Source organism: Arvicanthis niloticus, chromosome 13, assembly GCF_011762505.2.
Source record: "Arvicanthis niloticus isolate mArvNil1 chromosome 13, mArvNil1.pat.X, whole genome shotgun sequence".
NCBI classification, from domain to species: Eukaryota; Metazoa; Chordata; class Mammalia; order Rodentia; family Muridae; genus Arvicanthis; species Arvicanthis niloticus.
Genome location: NC_047670.1, coordinates 18,688,457 through 18,709,554, shown reverse-complemented (window position 1 = coordinate 18,709,554; position 21,098 = coordinate 18,688,457). Strand labels below are relative to the sequence as shown.

Here is a 21,098-nt window from a genome sequence, read left to right as displayed (position 1 = left end):
GGCCCCTTCCACAGCCCTTCCCTTCCGCGCCTCTCCGAGTTTTTCCACGTGTGTGAGACAGATTAAAAAGCCTCGTTTTGCAGTAACTACCCGATCTCTGCGTCTCGTGCTTTCTCTCCCACGGATGCTAGGCTCAGGGGGGCGCGTTAGAGACAAGTATAAATCACAATGAGGACTCAGTAGACATAGGTGATCCCACCCTCCCTTCATAGTGAGACCTGTCTGTGACTCCCGTGGTACCAGCTCAGGGTGAGCTTAACAAAGGTCAGCTTCCCCAGGTCAGTGCCAGGAGAGAACAACCCACTTCACTGCAGGGAAAGAAGGGTGTTAATCACTGAGCGGCTGGGGCAGCTGTTGGTCAGCCATGCAATGGATGGATGGCACAAGATGCCCTGCATGTCCGTGAGGTTGGAAAAGGACACGATAGCGAGTCTTGCCGTTCTATTCTGCCCGTGAGTGTCTGAGTCTTGCTCCACATCCGTGTCTGTCCCCTAGGCAGATTTGCTTACAACCCTCTTATCTATTCAGGCCATTTGAACTCTGCCTCAAAAATCCATGCAATCTCCCTCTCTCTCCTTTAAAAATTAGTATGAATTAATTGTACATATAATAGTATTTAATGTAAAGTTTCCTACATTATCTATATGCCTGTGTTGGTCAAACTCAGCTTCATCGTCTGCCTGTCGGCACCATCGCAGTCTCTAATAATTATGATTCTATCTTCAGGTCAACTCTTTGTTTGCTTAACTTCACATCTAAGAGATGATGTGAGCCATTTCTGCTTAGCTCATTGCACTTAACATAGTGTCTTCTACTTGTATCCATTTTATAGTAAATAACAGTATTTTATTCTTCTTTATGGCTGAGTAATACTCCACTGCACATATGTGCCAGGTCTTATGGATCCATTTCAGCTGCTGACAAGCCCTGGAGCTGATTCTGTAACTTGACTGTTTTGAATTGTGCTGTGGTAAACAGCATGCATAGGTCTTCATTAAATGAGTTGTTCCCCTAAGGACACAGCCTCTGTCAGTCTTCCACAGCAGATCATAGTAACCGACTATGATTACTGATGTGAAGATATAGTCTATGGTAGGCCAAGGGGAACTCCAAGGCTCAGTCACTGCTTTGAAAGGAGAGAGTCTACAGTATCATAGGACAGTCTATAATAGGGTGCTCTCTCTCTCTCTCTCTCTCTCTCTCTCTCTCTCTCTCTCTCTCTCTCTCTGTGTGTGTGTGTGTGTGTGTGTGTGTGTGTGGTGGGGAGGCTGTACCTTCTAAACATTTCAATTCTTCTTGTTACTGGGAATGAAGACATGGCCTTCCATCTCTTGGTTAGGGAACAGGAGGGTAGAGTGGCTGATTCCTCACCAGATTCTCTCCAGTGAGGAAAAGACGTTTCTTAAGGGAATACTAGAATTCTTTAGAAGTCTGCTCAGGGTTAGTACCGCAGCTCTCACCCCAACCCCCAACTCTGAGTCTGTGGGTGGCTCCGAATACACTGCAAAGACACACAAGGCTTTTTCTAGCTGCCTCCTGGTCTGCCGACCTTCACCACGAGTTACTTTGACTAGGTCCCTCATAGTCAAAGCCAGTGCATGCATGTCACTGCCTTTGTCCTTGTTAGGACACTGTCCACTTATCCATAACACAGGACCAACTAGACTGGCAGAGAAGATTCTAAGTCTGACCTTGACCTTCACAGGAAAGACAGCATCTTTTGGAAACCTAAAAAGCCTGAGGGATGTCACGTTAGGGGTGTCACATGAGGGATATCACGTGACACATGTCACATGACAGTGCAATAAAGACTCAGGAAGCTGCTTGAAGAAGGACAAGATACCACTGAGGGTCATAGTAATGTCCATTGTCCATTATTTGGTGTGAAGCAGAGAAATCTGATTTGATGATCATTTTATTTGGCCATTTCAAATTTATAAAGCACCCACTATGTGATGAGCATCAAACAACCTGATCTATGACTTAGAGTGAATACCCAGTAGAGAATAGAGCCAGATTAAAAAAGACTCAAGAGATCCTGATAATACACTTGGATTAGAGCTGGGTTCTGGCGGAGTTGCTGATTCGAAATAGTTGAGGCCTGGTTTCCATTCCCAGAAATGCAGAGATAAAAATGAAACAAAATAAAACTCAGAGAATTGGAGGCTTCGGGAGAAGAAAGGGGCTGCTTTGCCAGAGCTCGGGGGTTGGATTCCAGGATCCACAATCCTTTTAATCTTTCATTCGGAACAATTGTAGCTATTCATGGGATCTAGTGTGACATTCAGTTACATATATGTACTGTGTGATAATTAAAGCATATCTTTCTGAGAACACAGGCGTGGGGGGGAGATAGAAGCAATGAGGCATTCTGGGTAAAGGGCTGGAAGAACAAAGCTGAAGGCATGTGAACGCTCTGAAGAACCGCAGAATTATAGCTCTGACTGGAAGGGAAACGCAGGCGCCAATGACACCCTGTCAGACACCTTCCTTGTGAAAGTGGAAGCAATTCTTCTAGCTGCTGGTGATAATGCCTAGAATTTACATCATGTGTGAGTGTGACTGCACTTATACAGTGCCTTCCTTATAAAGAAAGCATCTCCTGGATGCCATCTAATTGACTCTTTTTCTTGCTAAGCCTGAGGGTGAGAAAAATCAAAGTAATGTCCATTATTTGGTGTGAAGCAGAGAAATCTGATTTGATGTTTTTCCGTGTCAATCGTCTCTTAAAATTTCAAGTCAACTCACAGAAACAGGGGTCCACAAATGGGGTTCTCCACAACTGTTTCCCCAGCCTCCTTTCATAATTGCCCACGTGTGCACGTGTTTCATATCTAGGGGTGGTAAATACACTCAATAGCCTGTTCTCTTTCTGTCTAATATTAGATGGAATATTCTTCTTATCTTTCACAAATGCTAAGTAGTCTATTGACGAATCAGTGGGAACTTGTTCTGCTTCAGCTCTTCAGTAGTGTAGACGATACTGTAATGGCGGTCACTTGCACAGATCACACACACACACACACCATCAGTATGCTTTCCTTAGTTTAGAGGCTCCCACCTTCAAATTCTCCCTTGTTTCTCTCCCATTTCTTCACTTCACAAAGCCATTTCAGTATGGATTTAATTTTTTTGAGATTTGACCACCTCTCTTCCCTCTAAACCCTTCCACAAACATCTTCCCCCTCTCCTTCAAATCCACGGTCTCTCTTTTTTTAAAAAAGAAAATTACTTATTATTTCATCAGCATTAATGTTTCTCTTTTATTGAAAATAGACTTTTTTCTCAAATAATATATCCTGATTATGGTTTCTCCTCCCTCTTCTCCTTCCAGTTCCTCCCTGCATCCCCTCCCTCCTGGATCCACCCTCTTTCTGTCTCTCATTAGGATAGTGAACTATACTCTACTATACTATGGTAAAACAAAAACTAACATGTCAGAATAGGACAAAATAAACAAACAGAAGGGGAAAGCCCAAGAAAATCACAGGGAATAAGCACAGAAGTAGAGACTCAGTTTCCACACTCAAAGATACCATAAAGCCACTAACCTAAACTAAAGGGCATAATACATAGACAAAGAACCTGCAGGGGGGAAAGAGAGAAGAAAAATATATAAATAAAATAAAAAATAAGATAAAAATCGAAAAGAAAAGCCCCCAGACATGACATTGTAAGATGAAAAAACACCTCCAAAGATGCTTGTGGGTTAATTCTCTGGTGGCCATCTATGGCTGGGCACATACCTACCCTAAAGGGTAGTTTGTTTCCTCAGTGAGACTCCCTTAGAGAAAACTAAATTTTCATTTGCAAGTGTTTGTCAATTGGAGATGGCTTCTGGCTGAGATGGGATGTCCACTTCTTTCAGATCTCAAACTCTACCTGTTACAGGCCCAAGCACCAGCAAGCATTTTTAACCATTTGCCCTAAAACCACCTCACCAAAGCATCAGTTCAAACACTTGTTTTGACTGCTGAACTTCATTTATTTTGCAATATAAACTTAACAGAGTTTAGTCCTGACAAAAATGTCCAGCTTAAACATCTTTGAAGACACGAAGGGAATCGGATCCCAGCTTGCAGCATTGCAGAATGACTTTAGTCCAGATGAAGGAAGACAGGCCTAGAAGAAAGATCTCAAGGAAAAAAGATGCCCTTGGTCCTAAATCCTTCATCAATTATAAGCCTTTTATCTGCCCCATCGAAAGGCAGGGCTTGTCCATTTGTGATCTTTTTAAAAAGCCATTTGTCCTTTGAGTCCTCCAATGGAATGGGTTTCTTAGACGAAGCATTTACAGCTTGCCTTCATCTCCTCTGTTCTTGAGAATGCTTTGCTGCTTAAATTGCTTTAAAAAAAAAAAAAGAGAGAGAGAGCTTGGTTTTAAGCTTGATTTTGCTAGATTCTATCAACTGGAAAAAGCTTGGGACTTTTTTTCTTCTTCTGGTCTTCATATTCAGGCTTCAAGAAGCCTTGATCTGACAAGTGCACCAGAAGCAAGGGTCCCAGGAGTGCTAGTGCTAGGAAGCTCCAGCCTAAGAAGGCCCATGCTGCAGCCTACAGTAAGAACACAGAACTGTAGCCATGAATTGTAGGAGGGTGGCACCCAAGCTGCGGGAATATTTGACACACACTGTAAGGGCCACAGATGTCACTTTAACCTGGAAGTCTGGCCTGCCTCTACAATGACTCCTTGTTTGCTTTTTCTTTCTTTTCAGTCTTCTCTCGCCAACACACATTCCATCGTAACTGAGTCTATAGCCGATGTCTTCATTTTTCTGTTTAGTAACTAGACACCTGAGCCAGCCCTCCCCACCTTCTTAGTATGTGAAGTTCTGGTTGTATTTGTATTTCTTCCTCCTCAGCAGTGATCTTTTCCACATTCCCTCACCTGTAAGAGCCCTTGCTGTAGCTTGCAAGGACCCCATGTCCCAGCTATTTAACTCCTGGGTCTTTACAATAGAGAAGCATTCACACAGTGGATACAAAGTATTCTTTGAAAAAAAAAAAAAAAAAAAAAAAAAGCCCATTCTTTGAGGTAATGTATCAGTTAACTAGCCATTTAGTCGTCCATACTGCTTATATCAAAATAACAAACTGCCCACAGCAAATACATAGTTTTATCTGTTGATGTAAAAAGTAAAATTAAAATAAGCTACTGGGGTTGAAAATGAATGTGCAAACATGTTTTCCAAAATGCTAAGTGGTTATTTTAACATATCTATTCCCATTGTTCTCAAATTTTTAATTTGTCGTTGACCAGGGGAAATCTTTCCAACTGTGTTTCTTTCCTTGATAACTACCAAATTCAATTTAATAACTGTCAAGTAGTAGTTTCCCCGGAAGGCAGGAGTGAGAATGGAATCTGGGACGGGGTATTGAGAGAGCCTCAGCTACATCTGTCAAAGTCAGCACCCTGTAGAACTGAGCCAGCATGCTTAGAATGCCTTAGAACTAAAATGTAGGAATGGGGATGCTGTTCTTTGAAATGCTTTTAAGAAATCAATACGACAGACATTGCCCTACCTCAGTCTATCTCCGTTTGTCACCATAAAGAGGGGTCTCTTGGGTTTTCCTCTTCAAGAATATGATAACTTTGCAATAAAATGTCAGTGGTCTGTTCTGTTCTGGAAGCCTCCTGGTACCAAGATGAAGCCCTGGCCTTTGAGGGGTTTTGTTTTGGTTTTTTTTGTTTGTTTGTTTGTTTTGTTTTTTTTGTTTTGTTTTGTTTTTTTGGTTTTTTTTTGGTTTGGTTTTTTTTTTTTTGTTTTTTGTTTTTTGTTTTTTTTGTGTATGTTTTTTTTTTGTTTTTTTTTTTCCGAGACAGGGTTTCTCTGTGTCGCCCTGGACCAGGCTGGCCTTGAACTCAGAAATCCGCCTGCCTCTGCCTCCCAAGTGCTGGGATTAAAGGTGTGTGCCACCACCGCCCGGCATTGGCCTTTGAGTTTTAAGTTTGCTCCCAAGTCAGAATTGACTCTTGTAGCATTCTGTATTCACCAGATGAGCCGGTGATGACAGGAGGCTGTTCTGGTTTTACAAACACAGGAAGATCTCAGCCAAAACACATCATCAGGCCGTTAACTTCAACATCTTCGAGGGCATGGTTTGCCACGGGGTGCCCCTGGTGACTATTTCAAGAGGCAGAGTGGTGTATGAAGCAGGTGTTTTCGACGTCACAGCAGGACACGGGAAGTTTATTTCACGCCAACCTTTCGCTGAATACATTTACAAACGAATCAAGCAGCGAGACCAGGTGAGCCGCAGTACCATGGTGACCAGTGCTGTCTACCCACCCTGGGCGTCAGGTTTGTTATTTATTGTTCATGGTGGTAGCACCATGTCAGAGTGCGTTTAACATGTTCCTGGAATGTTGAGATTGACCAGAAGAGGACAGGCACATTCCAGCTTTCAGTGAAAGAGCTCCTAGCCAGAGGTTCATACATATATCTCTAATAGTGTTTTTAACTTTCTTGTTCAGGGTAGGGCTTTGAGCAACTATTAGGTCTGGGTCTTCCAAGAACCAGGCGTGCAGATGGATCAAGAGTGGGGTTTGTCGGAGACACCTGTGAGAGAAAATTAAAGGAGCTGGGGAAACGCTGAGAGGCAAAAATGCAATTCAAGAATGACCTGAGAGGACAGGAAAGTGAGGGACACCTTCTAGAGGGCTGTACAGGTCAGATTCTGTTGGGTTCTGTTCAGAGAGAATCTCTAGGCTACCTCTGGGTCAGCTAGCTCCTAATGGCACCAGTCATTGGCTGGGAGCTGCTGTGGATGGTGTGGTCTACCTGACTATGCACTTTTATGGGTCTTAGTGCAGCAAAAATGTGTTCCCTTTAGCTAAAAATCTGAAAGGAGCTTTCTGAGGGTAACCATCATGGGTGTTTGGAGAAGGAAGATCTGAATATGCACTCTCCCTTGCTTCCCCATGTGCTGGCAGCACAGCCTGGAGCAAGGTCCTTAGGTTCTGCTTTCCCACCTGCAAGTGAAACATCTTAACCCTCAAATAAGAGTTTGAAATGTCAGAATTAATTAATGTCAGTCGTATCTCTTTGCTTTCTCAGTTTGATAATGGATTCCTTAACAAAGGCTCAGAATCTTTGTAACCATTCAGTGACTATTTTTAAAACTGTATTTGTTTTTAATTTATTTTGCATTTTTCATGTTTAGTTTATGCAGTTTTGAATAGTTTTTAAAATTCACTAAAAGGACTAAAATACTGTTTAAAATCTTTTAGATGAAAAAAATCTAGAACTCTGCATTTTCAGGGTGGGGAGGCAATTCTGTAGTCTCAAACAAAGTGGCTTGGAGCTGCGGTGGCTGGCCTCACAGAGCATGCTTTTCTGTTCTCCAGTTCACCCATGTTCACAGCCCCACCTCAAGAGTCCTTGTAATGCATGGATTCCCTTCAGGAACTTGCTTGCTTCCCGTGTTTCATATATGTATTCCCCTCCCCCAAAGTTCTCTAGCTGTTTTCCAATTCATTTTGTTTAATTCTTATGGTCTCTTTGATTTCTGTTCTAAGGGCTTGTGAATTTGTTTGACTTAAGGATACCTAAGAGTCCTTTACATAAATACATCTACTTTTTAAATAATTTCCTAAGGTTTTACTTAGGTAAACCAGTGCCCTTAAATACTTTAAATTTCTCCCAAATACTACAAATCTATTTTTATTTCCCCCATACATACCTCTCCTTTTTTTTTTTTTTTTCTGGGTACCACCTAGAACAGAGCCTAGGCCTGTGCTGTGCTGAGCCACACCCTGTCCTTACAGTTCTCAGTCAACACAGTCAATGCTTAAGATGGTGTTGAGTTTGCTGTGGGGTTAATTTAGAAATGTTGACACTGGTAGGTAACAAGTGGTAACTGTGAAGACCCCAGGGGTTTTCTGCTGCTTTGTGTGCTAAGAAGCAGTTTTAACATTTAATGAGCGAGCTTCCTGCAGGCTGACTTGACAGCACAGTGAGGTGAGTGATATATTTAGGAACTAAGAGGCCTGTCCAGGAGTTGGAGAGAAGCCATTAAGGCATTAAGAGCATTTGCTGATCTTTAGAGGACCCAAGTTCTGTCCCCAACAGTCCCATCAGATGGCTGACAACCTCCTGTACCTTCAGCTCTCAGGGATCTGATGCAGCTGTCTAGCTTCCGTGGGGACCTTCAGCCATGTGACACACACAAAACAATAAAAAAATTAAAATAAAGAGCTGGCTCAGCACTTAAGAAAGCACATTGCTGTTTTGGTTACCTATGTGAGCTCAGAACCATCTGTAGCTCCAGTTCCTAGGGATTTGATACACTCTACTGCCTACACAGACATAGTAGGCAAAATATTTATACTCATAAAATATTTTTTTAATTTTAAGTACAAAATAAAAGACATGAATCTGAAGGGAAGGGGAGGCAATTTTTTTTAAAAATTATTATTATTTTGGAATATAGGCAGCTAATTTTTCCCATAACGTTTTCAATTAAAAAAAGGAGACATTAAAAGTACTTAAATTTTGCACAAAAAGCCACCCAAGGAAGAGCTTTAACAGGAAGGAAAGAGAAATGAAAGAAATAAAAGGAAAGACCAAAGTAGCAGAAACTTGATATTTCAAGTTTCCTGAAGGAGAAGTTGTTGTGGTAAGTATTAAAACTGATGGTTGGTTCCCGTGCTACTGGCAGCACTGGAGGGCCACATGACACCAGAGCTCCAAAATCTCTCCACCCAACTCACTAGGTTCCCACTGGCGGGTAACTACCAAGCCATCCCCACCCCACAGCCTTTGTAGGGCACATCAGGCAAACCCAGGCTTTGCCACTGTACCTTTCCCTCTTGAATTCAGTTGAGTCATCATGAGAAGAGAAACATCACACAAACTTAGTTTAGAAACAATGGCAACTCAATCTCTGGGCATAACAACTAGAATGATAATCTTGTAATACATATTATTAAATCTAAATCTTCCAGTGACAAATCTTTGTGGATTCATCATAAGCTGGTGAAAGGTCTAAGACTCCCCAGAAGGGGACCCCATTCAAGTCTCAGGACAGCACGCACCCAAAACACACAAGAGACCGACTTGATGCAAGTACATGAGGCGGTTTAATCAGAGCTCTGGGCCAGTCCATATCTCCATATTTCACATAGGGGATAGAGGGACTGACTCCTAGGCTCAGGGGTCTAGGGTTTATATATGGGCAGGGTGGGGAAAAGAGGAAACTTTTGCACGGGTGCACACGATTGGTTGTTTTACTTTTTTGAACATCAGCAGGCTATACCGGTCCATGGGGGCAGGGTGTAGTTCTTCTCTTGGCCAGTCAGTTTCTGGGATGTTTTAACAGGCCTTTGTCTTGTAACTCCACCTCCTCTGTATCTAATTAACTTGGCCCAAACCTGCTGGCAGGCACTTTTAACTATTTAGGTTAGGAAAAGGAATGGAATCACAGGGTCCTGTTATTTTTATTAGTTTGGGCCTATTTCAAAATTCTCTTTCATTTCCCCCTTTTGTCTAGTGAATAATTTTAATCTTAAAATATCTGTTTTAGGTTCTAGAGTCTTCTTATTGTAGGCCAAAAGAGTCATTTAACTTTATATATAATTTAAGTCTCACTCTCTAAGGCTGTATTGTCTCTGTGAGCTAGTCTAAAAAGGCTGTGGGCAGTTTAGACAGAATATTAACACCGGAAACCACTAGTAACTACATTTTGCCCTTACACTATCCCCGATTCAAAAGGCCCTAACTCTTTCCTGCTTCCTCTCTCACTCTGTCTAACCCAGAAGTCCCGCCTCCTACTCTCCCAGTGATTGGCTCCTTTATTCATTATTCACAAGAAGTCCTGAGTAGTGACTCATTCCTTGTTCCAGACTGCCCCTCCCAGGAGAGTAGAATTAGCATTAGAATACAAACAGTACCAGGCCCATCCACAAAAAGAAGTTACATACTATTAATTCTTTACCAAACACAAAAGCTCTTTAATTTCAAATGCATTATATCCCTGGATTTTTTTTTTTTTTATATTTAGAGTATAATAATTTTCAACAAAAATTGAAAATATGAGCCTTCTTTGAGATACTGTCTCTGTCTGTCTCTCTTCAGTATTAGGCAAGTGCAACCTTTTCTGGAGAATACGGTCACATTGCACTTTAGAGAGAAATCAGAACAGCCTCCTAGAGAAATATATGGTTTCAGGTTACTGCTGCCAAAGCTTTGAAACTCCTTGTATCTTTGCAGTGATAAGCGTAATTTTCCTTGTAGATAAGAGAAAATTGAACGGATGACTGACTGGGTCCTTGAAATGGGTATTTTCCATTTTCAACATTATAGTTTGTCAGTGCCTCTCTCAAGGTGGTAGTGTGAGAAAGTCATTTAATTCATGTCACCGCCTGCCGTACAGTCCGGATTCACTGGATTGATGGCTAATAAGCAGCAAAGGTGGAGCATCTGCTGGAGCTGCCTCTGGCTTGAAAGAAACACTTGGTGCATCTCTATCTCTGTCCAGCCCTCAGCCACTGATGTCAGTGTGGCAGCGGGGAAGCAAATGTAAGGGCACACTTACATCCCAGAAACGGGCAACCACTACACCCAGGATGTTAAAGATGGAAAGGAAAGAAAGAGGGGGGCTTGCTGATAATATTCACCAGACTACTACTGCATGAAAGGTACTTTCTCTGAGAACTGAGAGCCTCCAAAATCTGAAAACTAGGAATTTTGAATGTCCAATTTTATAGCTGGGAATGCCCAAACAAAACACATCAAAATATAAAAGATGTCTAGTCTCTAGGATTTCGAGGGGCACTCAGCCTGTGTTCTTTCTTTGCTTCACCTAACCATTCAACGTTGTTCAGCTGGTAATATTTATTGACCATCACTGAGGTGTCACAGTTTAGATCTCACAATCCTGGAGATGAAGGAAGTGATCCTATTTTATAGATTAAGAAATTGAGGCTCACTATAAAGCACATTAATCATAAGGTTTTAACCCTACTCTGTATGTAGCCCCGCCTCCTATCTCTCAATGGGTCCTCAGTCTTCCCTCTGCAACATGGAGGGGCTCCCCCTTCAGCTAACAAACTTAAACAGGGAGCCAGCCCCAAAGTGAGAAGGTTCAATGTCGTTGCACTGCCTTTGGGCAATAGTTCACAGCACACTTCAAGAATTCTAAAGTACATATGTTTTTATTGTTGAGCCTCTTCCATTGAACCCAAGGGCTGCTCACGTTGTAATGACTCATGGGAAATCGTGGGTGGCTCAGCTTAGCATGTCCAAAAGCCCACCCCCTCCCCTGAACTTCACTAGAGGTGGGCTGAATTTCTTTATCAAGGGGCTGTCATCTTGTTCTCCGCGGGTGACACAGTATCAGTCATTCCGTTGAGGTCAAAGGAGTCTCTTCTATTGTTCTTGCTACCTTCAGAAATCTGGCATCCCTTCATTTCTCTCTCAGTAGATAATACAGTCACATTTTCTATCAATTTACATGTTCCTCTTCGACTGATCAACTAACCAAAAAGCATTTCTGTAATTATGTAGATATAATGATGATTGCAATTAATGTTTATTCATAGCACTACATATAATTCTCATTTTTGTCTTTCTATTAAAACATCGCAATGACAATCATAATTAAATATGAACTCAAATTGAACTCTCATCTGCTAAAATAATCCACCGGTATTCCGTTAAGTGAGGGGCTAATTTGGTTTCCCTGCACTCAGGGGACCCTTTCATGTGTATTTACCTTCAAATCATCTTATTTGATTACTGTACTCTTGAGATGGAAACTACCGTTGCCCAAGTATGATTGGCAAATCTCAGAGAGACTACATGACCTGTACCAGATGTGTCCTTAGGTCCCCAGTGTCTTGAGATACAACTTGAGAGAGCTGTTGAATAATTTAAATAATGTTGCTCTCAACAGAATGATAAACAGTTCACAGAAGTCCAATATCCAAGCACCCTCCCTTCATTTCACAAATACTGTTGATCGTCAGGAAGATTCAAGGTACTAGCATGTGGGACCTCCAGGATATGGGACCCAGAAACCAGCAGTCAATGATCCCAAAGGGTCACATCCTACCTCTTTTAACTCCAGCTCCTAGTGTGTAAGTCCTCCTTAGTGACTCACTTTACATACCTCTCTAGCTATCTGGATGGAAGAATCTGAAATGAGAAAGATGAAGGCTAGAGATCAAGTTAAGAGTCATCAAATATAGATTTACATCCCAAGTCCGAGGTCACCAAGGCAACTGTTAACCGGCTAAAAGAGAGGTCCTACTCATGCTCAGGGAGCCCAAGCTTCAGAGAACAAGTAAAGCAAAGCTACCCAGGGAGCTGGAGAAAGCTGGCCTGCAAGGTAGAGCAAAAGAGAGAAGAATTCCTTCAAGCAGGAGTTTGAATCCACTTATTATGTTCAACTGCATCATCTCAGCCTTCACCCAGGACCCTGTGATTTATGCGTCATTAAAAATCTGCTGGGAATTGAGTATCCTTTCAGCAGGGGACACTGGGGTGGAGTCTGAACCAATAGTGTAATCTCTGAGCATCAATGTGAGGTTCCACTGAATCTGGGCTCTGTATTATGCTGGCATTTCATGTTTCACATGGAAATTTGTGATTCTAACTAGAGGAGAGGATTAAGACTCAATTTGCTAAAAGTGGTAGGTTGCATTTACTTAGAAAACAAATGCTCACCTGGGCAGTGCTGCAGAGCCAGCGTCATTTTGTCACAGTGATTATCCCTTGAGGTTCTGAGAAGCACATAGAGCAGGATGTCAGGGGAACATCTACCAAGAGGAAGCTACCAAGCCCCAGCATAGGAATGCAGATGATTTGATTTAATTCCAGCCAGGACAGAGCTCCAGAGTTTACCTACCTCTAAGGAAAGGAAAATATCAAAAGGTTAAAATTTCTGGGAAGCTGGAGGCTAGACCGTCATTGTCATAGATTCCTGCTCACATATCTGATAGCGTGAAAGGTTGTGCAATGTAGGGTGGCAGGGCACTTGAGAGGAGTTAATTTATTTCTAAGGTGGCAGTGTGGGTAGGAGTGGCCACTGTCACCTCATTATTCTGGTAGAAAACCAGGCCTTACCCACCCAAAGTGTCTGAGGTGGACATACAGTAGAATGTTTGTCTGGACCTGGCTGGCAGGCCAGAGACATAGATGGTGTGACCAAAGTGGGCACTACCAGGCTACATGCTGTTCAGAGGCCTGACCAGGGCAGTGACTAGACAGCTGGAAAGCAATTATTAGATACCAGGTGACCTGAGACCTGGACATTGAATGCAGCTAATTAACAAGAAAGGGCAGCCCAGAACGTAATGCATGATGGGTTCAACAAAGGAGCTTGGGGAAAATGGAGTCAGTCTGGACCGGAACATCTCACACAAGAAGAAAGGGGGGTTATCTGGAAAACACCCTGACTCTCTGCTCCAAAGACCATTTTCCTTATTTTTTAGCATACTACTTATATTTATCATTGTGAGACAACAGAGTAATCTACCAAGCCCCAGTCTTCTGGGAGAGACAGACAAGGCAAAGGCAACTGCAGAACACAGTGGTATGTGTACCCAAGAGTTCCCGAGGGAAAGAGGACTGCAGCTTCAGGCCTGGTGTTTGCCTGGGCTGAGCATTAAAAGACAGAAAAACAAACAAACAAACAAAAACAAACCAAAAGGAAAGAAAAGTTTAAGTATCCCAGCCCATGCACAAGCCTGAAAAGGGATATTTAGAGCAGCTGACCAGCCTGTAGAAGAGTAGTTCTCAACATATGGGTCACAACCCCTTTGGAGGGTTAAATAATTCTTTCACAGGGAAGGGTTAAGACCATCTAAAAACACAGATGTTTACATAGCAGTCGCAAAGTTACAGTTCTGAAGTAGCAATGAAAATAATTTTATGACTGGGTATCACCACAACAGGAAGGTTGAGAATCACTGCCCTAGAACAAGCCTCCCATAAATGAGGAGGACCCCACACACTTGGTGCTGTGGTCTGTTCTGGGTGTGCTCAGGACACACAGAAAGGTGACAAGGGAACACAACAAGGCAGTTAAGGTCCAGACACTGCTGTAGAAAGAGGAAGGTGGAGCAGGGTCTGGGAAGTGGCAGGTCAAACAAATGCATGAACAAATGTCTGCCTGCTGTGTTGGTTCCCCAAGAGCAGTCACTGAAATACACCATGGGGTTAGCCAAGAGGGACAGAGAAAATGACAAGACCCACAAGTAGTAGGCAAGAGAGGGTGAAAAGAGGGTGCGAGGAAATCTTGGTTTGCTTGCAGGGCAGCCTGGGTTATGGTGGCTTACAACGTCGGGTACCTTTCCCACTTTCAGAAGTGTCCTGATTTGGACGATAACTACATAGGGTTCAGCCTATTGGGGCAGCTAGAGCCTAGAGAGAGAGAAGCCCAGAGATAAAAACCTGAGATGAAGGATATAGTCAGAGACCATGGGGTTAAGGTAAGTTTAAAGTTTTAGATCTCCAAGTAACCAGAGCATCACTTGAGTGGCACGTGTGGAGATGACAATAGGACTAGAATCAAGGAAAGCCATGATGGGGATCAAGCAAAGTCCTGATGGACCTAGGACAGAGGTAGGGCAGAGGCAGAGGCTCTCGTTGCCTGATCCTCCAAATATGCTGTAAGAATGGGAGAGAGGGCTATGGGGAATGGTGTGAGATTTACAGAGTGTGAGGCCAGCTGGAACAATTCCTGGCTTGCTTTCTTTTTCCTAGAATTGTTTGCTTGTGTATATGGGTGTTTGAATGTGTGTAGACACAGGTATGTACACATACATGTATGTATATGTACGTGTATGTGCATATGTCATTCATGTTGGGACCCAAAGTTGACCTCATGTGCCTTCCTCTGTTACTCTGCCACTTTCATTTAATGAGGGAAGGTCTCTCAGTTGAACCTAGAACTCGCTGATCAGCTAGTCCTGCTAACCAGCTCATCCTGGAGAGCCCTTGTCACTGCCTCCCTAGGATGGAATTACAAGCAGCTTCCCTACCTACCTAACTTATACCTGGGTTCTTAGGAGACAACTCTAATCCCCAAGCTTGAGTGGCAGCACTTTACCCACTGAGCCACCCTCCCCAGCCCTCGTGGGTCTTTCTGTGATGCAGATTAACACCAACTAAGAAGACAATCCAGAGGGAGACTGGACGGTAAGAGCATAGGTTGCATATGATACACTCAGAGTTGTTGCTCACGATTCACACTAACTTGGCTACTCAAGAAGGTAAGTTGGAATTCACGATGTGAGGAAGGCACAAGAGAGAAATGGCATGTGTTCTGTTCCAGACCTGCACGCCTGTGCCAGTGAAGCGTGCGCCCTACAAGGGAGAAGCCACCACACTGAAACCCAGAGAAACAAAAGAAGATGTCACAGCTGGAACCAGGATGCAGGGCTACTCCTGATGTAAGTGTTGTGGAGCTAGGGAGTGAGTACCAGCATATGATGACAGCACGTAAGATCAGCGTCTTTCTTCCCAGGCTTTTGAAGAGTCCAGAGCTTCAGAGTAGAAGGAACTCTGATAAAGGCCCTGAGAGTTAGAACATTAGATGGGCCTTGATTAGATGAAGTAGGCCTTGGGCTAGCTAAATATTCATTCTGTAGAGTGTTCACGAATATTCCAAAAGAGCCCCAGAGAATCTTTTATGAGAACAAAGCGGTAGGCTAGCTCAGGCAGAAAGCTAGCTCAGGCAGAGAGCCCTGCCTGCTGTACTAAAAGCATGTTCCATGGTCAATATTTGACAACCAACTAGAACTTTATGTGGAAGAAGAGGAATCTTTGTATTGTAAATGCAGCTGTGTTCTATGATTCAGAGTGCATGGAAAATGAATACAAATGAGGAAATAAAGTTACACAACTTTTATAGTTTTCTAGAAGTATTTGGCAACACTGACATGGAGTTTCTGGAGGAGTGTAGATTTCAGTACAGGAAGACTTTGAAACACTGTCCAGTCTCATGATGTCATTGGACATACAGAGCTTTCTGTTTTGAAACTCCCACTATTTCCTTCTATTTTTCTGCTTCTTTCCCTCCATTGTTTTCTGTTCCTCCTCTGCCAAATTGGTATTAAAGGACAGAGCTACAGTTTTAGCGTCTCTATGAGGTCACTTCCACTGAGTCAGTAAAATGCACATTTTTGCCATTTGATGGCTGTACTTGTGATGTATATTGTGATGTATATTGTGATGTATATTGTATGCTTCAACATGTAGCCATCTGGAGAGTCCTACACTAGTGGACATGTGCAGTTTATAACCTGTGGGTCAGAGATTGTTAATACAGCCAACACTAAATCAGCTGTTTTCTTGGGGACTTGACTGTACATTTCTCTCTCTCTCTCTCTCTCCCTCTCCCTCTCCCTCTCCCTCTCCCTCTCCCTCTCCCTCTCCCTCTCCCTCTCCCTCTCCCTCTCCCTCTCCCTCTCCCTCTCCCTCTCTCTCTCTCTCTCTCTTTTGGAGACAGGGTTTCTCTGTATAGCCCTGGCTGTTCTGGAACTCACTCTGTAGACCAGGCTGGCCTCGAACTCAGAAATCCACCTGTCTCTGCCTCCCAAGTACTGAGATTAAAGGCGTGCGCCACCACTGCCCAGCAACTGTACGTTTCTCAAGTGTAAACTTTAGAGAGGACAAATGTCACAGGGCGATGTCAAAGAGACAGGCACTGCTGTTAGAAGTCGACCGGATGGATGGAGGTGTACATGTGTGTCGGTTGGAACACTGCTGGACGCAGGTCTGGTTTCTACATACTGTGGCACTGCATACATTCCCATCTGACAGCCTGTGTGTCAAAAGCCTTGTGACCACGGGGATTTGGACAATGAGCACCGAGACCTTGCAGACCTGGCACCCACGCGCAGTGAGCTCTCTCATTGTTGAACATTATTATTATTATTATTATTATTATTATTATTATTATTATTATTATTATTTACAACACCAGCCTCAAGCTTCAGAGTTTCTGTCATTTCCACATTTCAGGAATATTCATGTGATTCGGAAAGTTTATATTTAAAATTCTGGAGATTAGCAAGAGAAAGAAATGGTGTTCGATGTGATCACGTGTTACATGGAGCTTTTTTGTAGGAGCCGGCTTAGTGTTTGCTTTGATTAGAGCGTTTCTTGGCGCTAGCTTGAATCCAGTGTCTCTTTGTGAGGGAGAATGCTACACTGAATGCCTTTTATTCTCTTCAAAGGCAAAGGCAGAGCAAAGGCTTCCGAGGTCCCTCTCCCACCGCGCTGCAAACCCCTGGAGAAGCACCACCCCCCAATCCTTTAGGAGAAATCATCGATCTAGGCCTCTTTGATTTTTCTCTCAGAAGCGATAACTGTCTGCCTCACTGTGCCTTTGTGGCTGTGGAAGACTGAAGATATAAATGAACATTATTGGGATGAAACGTCTGCATGAAGACTCATTGAGGATTCCTTTCAAATGCCATCTTTCCTTGCACTAGATTTCTTTCTTTGGAATTTTAAAGAAAAAAAAAAAAGGTTTTGTTTGTTTGTTTTGTTTTAATGTCTACATTTGTTTGAAAAATCACTGTGATTTTACATTTCATCACAATTAATAAACATCGGGAGCTTTGTTCTGTATTCTAGTGTCTGAGTTCCATGTGTGCCCTTCTACCTACAGGATGGGACTAAGACCCTGAGGATTGGTCTTGGTGAGAGAACATGATTTCTTGTGTATCAGTGTCACCTGTAAGTCAAGCCCCATGACGGGTCTCAAGAAATCAGATCCGGTACTCAACCATTAAATGAGTCTGTGGCAAAATATCCAATTCCATTGATGGATTCAGGATTTGAGGGGATTAAATGAAATTGGCATCACATGAGGTCACCATGGTGATCTCTTCCTCCCAGGCCCTTTCTTGTGTCTTGGTCATGTCTTGGTCCCTCTGTGCAGCAAGGCTGGGCTTCTCTTGGGCTGTACCCACACTCTGGTATACCAGCCCAGGAGAGGATGTGATCCTTTAAGGAAGGGTAGTGGAGCCCAGTGTCACTTGCTCTGAGCACACAGAAGGTAGGATGATAAGCTGTACCTGAATAGAAATCTTTAGCTCAATTAAACTGCAAATCTTTTTTTCCCTCAGGTTAAAAGGCATTGCAAAACGTCTTATTTTTTTTTCCCTCCATACACTTTGTTCTACAAAAGCAGTTCTAGAACCCAGACTGCTTTACCAGTGAGTGAGTAAGCTGCTTCCTTACCCAGTAGTCAGTCCTCACACATCATTTACTGTGCTCTAGAAATGTCACCATCTCCTGGAGGCTTTCCAAAGTAGGTTGGTCCTTCTTTTATTCAGCTCCATGGTGGGCTCCAGCATCCATTCCACCACTGTGCCTTACCCCTTGCAGGGTACCGTTACCCTTTGTATCTGTAGATTCTACACGGCATTTACTTCACATTAGGGGATAAAAGTGATCAAGAGATGGGTTCAAGTGTAAGGGAGGGTGAGCATGGGTAGTTAACATGATGTCATCCTAGATAAGTAAGGTCAGCATCCTCAGACTGGGTAACCCACACTGTGCTGAAGGCAATTCCCCAAGCACACTCACTGAGGGACTGAGATAGCTGATGGCTTCACTTCTCTGTCTCCTCCTTTCTCCTTTTTCCCTCCTTCCTCCTCCCTCCAGAAGCTGAAAGCTCCTACAAGGAGGGGCTTGTCTGGCTCACTATTCCTCCCTCACACCCAGCAGAGTGTGAGGTGAGTTCGGGGCACTCAGTGGATACTTTATAGTTTTTAAATAGGAGAGGAAGTGAAGGACTTCCTGCCCAATTCTTCAGTGGATACAGATGAAGTGAGAGAGTCTTCAGAAGCAGAAACAACCCTGGAGCCGCACCACTGTCTAGGAGAGAGGGAGGTAGCTACAGGATTCCTGGGCTTCAGCAAAGTCCTTGGAAATGCATATGGGACTCCTTTTGTTTTTTCCAGATGGCCTGGGAGACCAAGGTCATTTTCCTTATGGAGTTTGATTGATCTTCCTAAACCAGAGTTTCTTCATTTACAAAGCAAAACCCTAAGAGTCCCTGTAGGGTACCTTGAGGCCCTTGATACCTAAGTCCTAAACAATTTAGTGCCCAATGCTGGCAATGTCAATAAAAATGGCTGTCCAGAAAACCTAGTCCGCACTGTCCTTTCCTTGAAGTTCACGACATTTGTTAGTACCAATCTCTCAGTGGTGGAAGAAGAATAGAAAGAAGCTCTGAAAAGGGATGTGGTCCAAGTCCAGGCACAAGATGAGGGCATTCAGCCATCTTGGAGACATCAGTGGGCATGAAGGCCAGGATGTGGGTACCATGAGCAGAATGAGCAGGGATACATTTGGAAGCATGGGAGATGATAAACATGGAGGCAGCCACACAGCAAGAGCTCTTCTCCCTCTGTAGGAAGGGGCAGAACTGTAGACTTGTCAAAGGCTGGAAGGTTGCAAAAGCTGCATTTGAACCAGCTGAGCAAGACATATAAACATCCTAAGTTTCAGTTCTTATATTAATGAAATGCAGTAGCTAAGATTGTTTTCTATGCAAGAATGGTTAAAGACTAAAATCTTAGGGTTCCTATTGCTGCAATGAAATTCCATGACCAAAAAACAAATTGGAGAGGAAAAAGTTCATTTAGAGTCCACCTCTGGAGGAAGTCAGGACAGGAACTCAAGCAGGGCAGGAACCTGGAGGAGCTGATGCAGAGGCCGTGGAGGGGTGCTGCTTACTGGCTCGCTCCCCATGGCTTGCTCAGCCTGCTTTCTTATAAAATCCAGGACCACCAGCCCAGGGATGACACCACCCACAATGGGCTGGTCCTCCTCCATTGATGACTAATTGAGAAAATGGCTTACAGCTGGATCTCATGGAGGCATTTTCTCAATTGAGGCTCCTTCCTCTCTGATGACTCTAAAGTCTGTTAAGTTGATACAACTAAGCCAGTACAACCAAGATACTATGCATAATGCCCTGGCTCTCTGTGTCTCTGTCTCCTATCCTCCCTCCACCTGCCTTTCCCCTCTTCTTTTCCAACTACCCAACACTGGGTCACAAAGGAGGCACACAATATAATAATGAGATTTCTTTTTGTCAAACTTATTCTCTCCTTTTACCTCTTTCTGGAAAATGGTTGTGGACAAGTCTTTTAAACAGCGCAACCACAACCCTGCCATTGTTTATTGCGTACCTGTTGTGTGCAGACCCTTTCTTTTTCAGTTGCAGACCCTTTTTTTCAGTTGCTACTGCCCCTGAAAAGCTGCACGGAGCAGCCCAGGAAAGCACACTGGAGGAATGAGTAATCTTGGGAATAAGAGGTAGTGAGTGAGTAGAAGAGGGCTGGGCTGCATAATGAAAGCCAACTCAACAAACAATAGTGATGTGTGTTCATGAGCGGGGCTACTGCTCTTTCAAGAGCCATCTATGGTGAATCAGTGGTGCTTGTCAACTTACAAAGTTTACAAGCCTGGCCCTTAGGATTCTGAGACGGGGTGTTTGTATAAAAGCTAGAGGGGTAGAACATGTTAGCTGGGCATTTTCGAACTGTGTTTTTATTTGTTTGTTTTGTTATTTTTGCCTTACAATAGAATGTAGTCTCCAGAAGAACACAGGACCTCTGGGTTTTTCTCTAATGAAACCTTAAATGTGCTCAGTAGATCCTAAATGGTAACCCCTAGTTACCTTTATTATGTTATGTGCCTGCACCAGGGCTATAAGCTCTATGTGGACTCTATCACCTTATTCTGTCTACAAGCTTCTGAGAAGGCATTGCTCCTAGTTAACAATGAGAATACCAAAACTCAGAGAGGCTTAGTAATTGCCCAAAGTGTTGGCATCTGGTTAGCAAGTGACTCAAGATGTAAACCCCAGTCTATTTGTAAATAACTGTTGTAATGCAAATGTTGTCATGCAAATGTAAGTCAGATGGTTCTTCAGCCCCAAAACAAGACACACAAGGAACCCACATTCTCAGAGAGGACACAGTCGTTTCCACCCCGAAGAGAATATCTATCCAGCTACTGACAGCTCTGAACACCGTGTTTTATGGTGGTTTAGGTTCCAATAGGCAGCATCGATCAGCAGAGACCGTGGCCAAGGAACTGAGTCACTGTGACAATGCAATGAGCAGA

At 43.3% G+C, this 21,098-nt stretch overlaps 1 protein-coding gene across 1 annotated transcript in view; it reads left to right on the top strand.

The window, feature by feature from the left end:
* Dpys (dihydropyrimidinase) overlaps positions 1-17,582 on the top strand; it is a 77,606-nt gene extending 60,024 nt beyond the window's left edge. Inside the window, exons 8-10 of the mRNA XM_034516497.2 lie at positions 6,043-6,250; positions 15,280-15,397; positions 17,186-17,582. Of these exons, the coding sequence (XP_034372388.1) occupies positions 6,043-6,250; positions 15,280-15,396 (325 nt within the window). The 3' untranslated portion in view covers position 15,397; positions 17,186-17,582. The remainder of the gene's footprint in view (positions 1-6,042; positions 6,251-15,279; positions 15,398-17,185) is intronic.
* The last annotated feature ends 3,516 nt before the right edge of the window (positions 17,583-21,098 follow it).